Genomic DNA, 7,888 nt, shown 5'->3' with positions numbered 1-7,888 from the left:
AATGTCGTGTGCTCAATGCTAACGTACATTGATTAAGAAATTAATTATCAAGACCTCGTCTTTCAGTAGATAGCATAAAGACTCGTCTTGCTGTTAGATCCATTCAGTGCTATACCACACCAACGTCATCTTATTTCAATAAGGCTTAGAAATAGTCGGACTGACATTGCAACCTTTTGCGATAGGTAGTCTAGCCCTATCTAGGTTGTGAAATTCTTATTTTTCTTTGTTTAGAACTGACCGTGTTACCTTAAATTGGACGACGCCCACAACCGGTCTACTAAAACAAAGACTTAGACTTTGTTACATTTACTTATACATTTAAATATGTAATAAATAACTATTAAATGTAAAACATAACAACATTATGACAAAAATAATCTGTTGCATTTATTGAAAAATAACCGTTAGAGTTTTAAAGTATGCAATCACTCGAAATGTGATTTCTAGTATACAAAACCCTAACAGAACGAACTTCTTCATTCACCAAAACTAGTGACTATTCTATTTGTGCCTATGCACGAATGGAGATTTCGTAGCCTCCTCCTCTGTGAGACTGATGGACATCTTAGTGACAATGGTGGCAGTGACTCCGAATCCAACTAGGAATGTCCAGCAACGGTTCCATTCTCTCCTGAAGAACACTGGTCTCAGATCAAATTTCTTCACTGTGAGAGTCTAGAGAGAAAGAGAAATGTTGCACAAAGATGAACATGATTTTCGTTTTGGGGATTTAGGGGTGATTCCATTCAGAGAGGGCATTAATTTCTCTCTTGAAAATGATTCTCCGTCGAAAACGTCTCTCTCTGTAGAAATCCGTAACAAGGCTCTTGCTCATGCTCACAGCTCGTGACCCCATCAACAGCCAGATCTGGTACACTCGCGAGGCGCTGAAGCTCGCCGGAGATATCGCTGGAGCGCGCCGGTGAACTAGAACAGTGCTTCACACTCCATACCAGAACAATGCTTCACACTCCACACCAAATCTAAAGTTTTTGGACTAGAGAGAGGAAGTATGTTTGAAGTGTGTACTTACAAAATGACACCAAATTGGGGATGGGGGAAATGAAAATTTCACGGGGTAATTTGGTAATGTTGCACGCAATTCTGCTGCCACTGTAGCGGACCATATTTACAAAATCAAGTGGGCTGCAATAATTATTTCTGCTGAAAGTCAAAAGGAATAGTGCGGGCCCTTGGTCATATCGAGGGCCATGCATAAATATTTATGGAATACCTAACTGCCATTATTTTCTCGTCAAATATGTCCATTTAGCAAACACCGAACGATCCCTTAGGATTATTTTCTTGATCATTAAGTTAGGTTAGTAGTATTATAAATGGGCGCATTTTGTTATCTTTTGAATCAATCATTGAAGAAATACAATTATTACTTTTCTACAATTTACTTTCCCGTCTTTGTTCATCGGTTGCTCGACGGAATTTCTGCCGCGAACGAACCTCTTTTATCCGGCGAATTATTGCTAATATCTTCAGATACTCGTATTATTTGGTCATGCCTCTACCTTTTTCAACGACTTTCTATTACATTTCTTAAAATATGTGTATTAGAAATGAGTCACCCACCCCTTAATGAGAGATTTCGGAAAAAGGGGCTAAATACGTAGGCCTTTCAAAATTTATGATTAAATTCGAACGCCTTTCAAAATATGGGATCGTGACATGCGAATTTTTCAGAATAAGGGATTTTTGAGGTTTTATCTATTTTCTCTTCTTTTTTCTTGTTATTTCTTTCATGATATTTATAAATTGACCAAATTACCTGTCACGACCGCCCTTTAGGGTTAATAAATACAGGCGATCGTGATTAAAAGAATTTAATAAACAAACGAAAAAGATTAGGATTTCAACACAAGTTGGACCAACTATTAATATCCAAATAACCAAGAGTTTAATATTATCCAACAAGAAATTCGGAAAATCCATTATCCTAACAATTAAAGTTGTCGGCCCAAATAAAACATGAATAAACGAAAAGTCACAGCGGAAACGACCAAGAGAAAGAGTGACGCCATGTGTGGGGACACAACGACACTCAAGGTTCAGAGTCAATAATAATATCTTAAATTCACTTGCTCAACACCACCACATCCTCGTCGCCGCTCAATCTGCACATAGGGAAAACACATGCAGGGCTGAGTACTATAAGAATACTCAGTGGCTCATGCCGAAAACATTTTCATTAAAGAGTAATTTATTATGCCATTCACAAGTAATCATCGGGGATTAGCTTTAGAAATGCCCGAGGCACTCAAAATCATTTCCATTTCAAACATCGACTGATCAGTCATTTTCCCATAGACGTTTACCATATCTGCCAATACATGACTTGGAATGTGGCCACAAACTAAGCCACTAGACCGGCCAGCCCGTATGCTAGCACACGATCTACCATAGGTGTACACTAGCCCAAGTAGGGTTTGCGGCCCTACAAGGACCCGAATTCGATTATATAATAGTGGCATAAAGCCACATCAGATAGGCACGTAAAAATCAAATCATAGCATGATAAATACAGTTTCATTTCCATCGATAAAATATTTAGGACGTTGTCCTTATTTAAAAGAAAGCCCACCTCAATTGATTAATTCTCTACACTTCCTTCCCTTTGGTATCTCGATTCCCTTACGAAGTCTCACCTTTAGAATTTAAATAATACATATATCAACATACTTTCCAATTAAATCAATAAAATGCATGCATCCTAAGCGAAGTTATTTATCTCGGTTTTCGATTATTCGGCGGCCGCTTACACCCTTAATTCCTCCGTTAGCTCCTCGTATTTTTTCTCGACGATATCGAAATAAAATTCCCAAAATTAATAAAAAGAAATTAAATTATCGCAAGCATTTCCCCTCGAACTATATTTATTTCGGACTTAGGATATAATTATTCGTTCGTTGAAATATTCCGAAATTAATTAGATAATTCGTCACTATTAATTATCGGCCCAAAGATTTATTTAAAAGCCCCAAAACTTAATTATTTCCCCCACTTTATGTCTCCAATTAAATTAAGAAGCCCCAACAAATTAAATTGGAGCTCAACTAACCAAATCCTACCATTTAGATTAAAGAGGCCAAAACAATTAAATGGAGCCCAACATCCAATTCTAATTAATGAGCCCAAACCCAATTAATATCAAAAGCCCAAAATCAAGATCTCACATCCTCACTCTCGGTTCTCTCTCTTCTCTCTCCCTCTTCTTTTTTCTCTTCTCTTCTCTCTCGCCGGCTGGAATTTCTCCCAAATCTCCCGTCGGCTTCTTCCGTTCGCCTCACGACGCCGGACGCCACTGCTGCTACTGCTCGTCGGGGAGAGGCTGTTGTCGCCGGGAGGAGCTGCTGCTGCCGTCCGCGCCGCTGCGCCGTCGCCGTGAGTCATCTCCAGCCGCTGCGCCGTCGCCGTGAGTCGTCTCCAGCCGCTGCACCCGACGCTGCCGTCGCTGCCGGGAGGTGCTGCCTCTGGCGCGAAGGGTGCCGGCACCGTGAAGATGTGTCGCTGCCGCCACAGCGCTGTCGTCCAATTCATCCACCGTTCATCACCGAACCAACCCCGAACAGATACCACGCAGCCCCGATTAACTCCGATTTCAACTGAAGAGCTCAGTTCTTATTCAAGGTATGTTTCTTCCATTCTTAGATTTCAATTACACTATGATGGGGTTCAATTGTTGATGGGGATTTGTTCGTATAAATTGTGAGAGTTTAAGATGGCAGACATGGGTGAATGCAGAAAGTAAGCGTGTATTGATGTGTATAGAGTTTAAATTTAAAAGGAATTTTTACCTTCTGTCTGAAGTTGAATTGGGATGATAATAGTGTTGGGTGAACAAAGAGGTTCCTCCGGATGTGGTTTCTGTCAACAGAGATTACAGATGTTGATTTCGAACAACATTGAGAAGTCTACAAAACGAATTGATGAAATTGATTACCTTGAATAGAAGTTGAAGCATGGTTCTTGCTTTCTTGCTTGCAGATACGATAGGTGAAGAAAAAAGAATAACTGATATATGATTTAATGTAGTGGAGAGGGGGTTGGGGATATGGGAGAGATTTGTGGGATAGAGGGGAACGGTTTCAATCGTGGAATTAGGGGATGAATTTCGAATTCCCCCTTTTTTTTATTTAATGTGATTTTGCTGAAATTGGATTTGTTTTGGTATTTTATTTGCAGCTTACGGAGGAGAAATATCTACTCACGGAGGAGGAAAATCTGCGTAGAATATTTAATTAAAATTTGAATTAGAGATATTTTATTTTAATTAGTTTAGTTTAATTCACAGCCCATTGTATTTTATTTTAAATTGTGCAGTACACAATTTATTTATCACGGACTGGACTTTCATATTATTTATTTTATTTATCGGATCCAACATGGAATTGAGTCCAATAAATATTCCTCACGGAAAAGAAATTATTTAGATTCGCGATGTAATTTATTTCATAATTTCTAGCTCTCATAACAAATAATCAATTATCCAAAAACCTTTAATTTACCCCCGTGTCCAATTATTCGTGTAGCCACGTCACATATTCAACACTGTTGACCCAGTCAAAATTCCAACTCAAAATTGGGTCACGAGAGATATCCAACAATTTTACTCGATAATTAATTCGCGGTCCTCGCAATATCAAAAGCATTAAATACATGTACTTTAAGGTTCGAAAATTAGGGTTCAAAAGTGGGGCGTTACATTACCCCTAATTTATTCACTACAATTTTTTATTCCAATTATTTTCACCCAAATCACCAAACACCAGTTCCAAAAATTAGCAATTGAAATCCTAGAACGTCTTTCTCTACCCTCATGCGCAGCCTCCAATTTGCAATCTCTCTCTTTCTCTTTCGTTTTTCCACTCCTCCTCTCGCCCTATCCTTTCTCTTGTGCAGCCGTCAGCGACCACACAAAGTGGTCCTTTGTTCACGTCTTCATCGACGCTGCTGCTGCGTACCATCATCCCCTGTTCTCTAAATCAGTCGGAGCCTCCCGTCACGCTGTTGCAGTAGCATGTCTTAGCGACTGTCGCTCGATGGCAACCACGCGTCCTCGCATCACTAGGGCGCCGCCTCTTCCGGTTTCAAGACCGTCCACCGCCTCCGTCTCCGGAGACTCTTAGCACCTATCGCCTCTCTCCCTCGGCACCCTTATTTCAAAAGCAACTGGACACCTCAGTCTTCTCTCATGGCAACCCCCCATCCGTCCCCAAATTTAGAGAGCTAAAATCCGTCGACTATCTCTTCTCTCTCTTGTTGCACAGCCAAACATTTCCATCGCTCGGTTCAGGCGACGTCATCGCGCCTCGCTGACAGCCAGTGTCACCCTCTCGGTGCTCAGCGCCGTCAGCCCTCTCAAATTCACCACGACACAGCATCGTCGCTGCTCGAACTCCCTCGCCAGCCGCCGTGCCTCATCGACACAACGTGTCGTCTGCTGTCCGGAGATCCTCGAGCCCGAAATCAGTCTGCTTAGGGCTCATGTTCTCGTCGAGCATGAGGTCTCGAACTTCAGGTTTCCATGGGTAATCATTTGGAGGCGGCGGTGTTTTGGGTGAAAATTGGATTGTAATAAAAAATAGTGTTAAAATTTTAGTGAAAATGATAGAGGGCAATTCGGTCAATTTATAAATATCATGAGAGAAATAATAAGAAAAAGAAGAGAAAATAGATAAAAGTTCAAAAATCCCTTGTTTCGAAAAATTCGCATGCCACGATCCCATATTTCGAAAGGCGTGCGAATTTAATCCTAAATTTCGAAAGGCTTGCGTATTGAGCCATTTTTTCCGAAATTTCTCCCCCTTAATAGGCCTTATAATGAGGATGATTATTCATACTTATATAGATGAACTAGGATCATTACCAAGTCAATGTTAGACAAGATTTAAAAATTTTAACAATGGTTTGAATCAAATCAAATGGCGACAAATTATTAAGACCGAATTCATTTGGAAAGTTGATAAGTGGAATGGAGCAGAAAACAAAACGTATTACAACACTCTCTCACAGTCCCATTCGACGGAGATGTCGACAAGCAGAAGCGCGGTGGCTTCCAGCTTGGAGCCGTGGCTTGAGCTGAACAACAAAGTCGTAATGGTCACCGGCGCGTCGTCGGGCCTGGGCCGAGAATTCTGCTTAGACTTAGCCAAATCGGGCTGCAGAATCCTCGCCGTCGCTCGACGAATAGACCGCTTACAATCACTCTGCGATCAAATCAACAATCGGATCGCCTCAGCCGAATCCAACCACAACCGAGACCAATCTCGAGCCGTGCCTATTGAGCTCGACGTCAGCGCAAGTGCGCCGACCATCCAAGCCGCCGTGGAGAAGGCTTGGGATGCCTTTGGGAGAATCGATGTTTTGATTAACAACGCCGGCCTCAGAGGTATAAACCCTAATTTCTCTCAGCAACAATTTACTTCGGAATTTTCCCTTTTTTCGCTGAATTTCTGTTCATATTGTTGGAAATTTGACGACATTCGTTGCTAGGGTTTACATATTTTGGTTATCTTGATTTCAATTGAGAGTGTCAAATTTCTGTTAGCAAAAATGCAATTCCCGATTTTCATTTTGTTAATCGTTTGGGTTTGCACTGAATTTCTGTTAATTTTTCATGAATTTGATGAGATCCATTGCTTGGATTTAGATAATTTGATTTATTTTAATCTGGAAGTGTCAAATTTGTGAATAAGCATGTTTAGATTCTGCGAAATTTGAGGTTTTGAAACTGAGCAGAATTTTGTGCAGCTAATAGTTGAGATACATTATGAATAAACATTGAATGCTGAAAAAAAACCATACTACCTCCGTCCTCAAAAAATAAAAACTTTTGAAACTGCACCAGTTTAAAATAGAAAGATTCGAAAATTTCTATTTTTAAGGGACGGAGGTAGTAGTACTTATTGAATTTCTGGTAGTGGATTCATAATCAAAGGCAGGTATCATATGAGGTCGATCCAATGCTAGATCGATACAGGCATCACGAGATCTGTTGTCCAAGCTATTTGTTCCACCGTGGTATTGATATTCAAGGTTCATTGCAGGTAGTGTGCACTCGCCATTGAATTTGTCGGAAGACGAATGGGATAGTGTCGTTAAAACAAATCTGAAAGGAATGTGGTTGGTTTCAAAGCACGTGTGTGCGCGTATGCGTGATGCTCGACAGGGTGGATCTGTGATCAACATATCGTCTACTGCAGGTCTCAGCCGCGGGCATCTTCCTGGAAGCCTAATCTACGCCACTTCGAAAGCTGCTGTTAACTCCATGACAAAGGTAATCTCTCTTTAAAGCAAAGCAGTTGCCTCTGTTTTCTTGCTAACATCTTTGTCATCAAATTGCACACAGATCATGGCCCTTGAGTTAGGGGCTTATAAGATTAGATTTAATTCCATATCTCCCGGGATTTTCAAATCGGAGATAACGGAGAGTCTGGTGCAAAAGGACTGGCTCAAGACCGTAGCTTTCAAGACTGTTCCTCTACGAACTCACGGTGAGTCGGATCCAGCTTTGACGTCACTGGTGCGGTATTTGGTCCACGATTCGTCGGAATATGTAACAGGAAACGTCTTCATTGTCGAAGCTGGAGCCACCTTAACCGGCATCCCAATTTTCTCCTCTCTTTAGCCTTTAGATTATAGTCATAAATTTAGTTAAGATCTGTTTCCGGGCGTCATAGTTTGAATGAGAGACGTGAATTAGAGCTATTCAAATCTCGTCTTGGAAAATTCGAACTTGCTAGCTTAAATAAGACAAGCTTCAACTTGACATTCCTAACATAGGTAGCTAGTGACTAAACAAGCGATTGATTATGTAAAATCATTAATTTGATATACTCTCCGTCCGCGAATAGGATTTCTAATTTCCATTTTA

The 7,888-nt window shown here is 40.7% G+C and overlaps 2 protein-coding genes across 2 annotated transcripts; one reads left to right on the top strand and one right to left on the bottom strand.

The window, feature by feature from the left end:
- Nucleotides 1-3,192: 3,192 nt before the first annotated feature.
- On the bottom strand, nt 3,193-4,092 carry LOC121809033. Its single transcript, XM_042209583.1, has 3 exons — nt 3,956-4,092; nt 3,810-3,879; nt 3,193-3,536 (listed from the first exon to the last, which is right to left on the bottom strand). Exons 1-3 carry the CDS (start codon nt 3,974-3,976, stop codon nt 3,193-3,195), a joined length of 435 nt encoding a protein of 144 aa, XP_042065517.1. The 5' UTR covers nt 3,977-4,092.
- Nucleotides 4,093-5,998: 1,906 nt separating this feature from the next.
- Nucleotides 5,999-7,888, top strand: LOC121806297 (3-oxoacyl-[acyl-carrier-protein] reductase FabG-like). Its single transcript, XM_042206292.1, has 3 exons — nt 5,999-6,403; nt 7,062-7,291; nt 7,364-7,888. The coding sequence occupies exons 1-3, from the start codon at nt 6,043-6,045 to the stop codon at nt 7,640-7,642; spliced, it is 870 nt and encodes a 289-aa protein (XP_042062226.1). The 5' UTR covers nt 5,999-6,042; the 3' UTR covers nt 7,643-7,888.

The sequence above is a fragment of the Salvia splendens genome, chromosome 6 (genome assembly GCF_004379255.2).
Source record: "Salvia splendens isolate huo1 chromosome 6, SspV2, whole genome shotgun sequence".
NCBI lineage: Eukaryota > Viridiplantae > Streptophyta > Magnoliopsida > Lamiales > Lamiaceae > Salvia > Salvia splendens.
The sequence above is the reverse complement of the archived record's forward strand: the minus strand, read 5'-3'. Positions and strand labels throughout refer to the sequence as shown.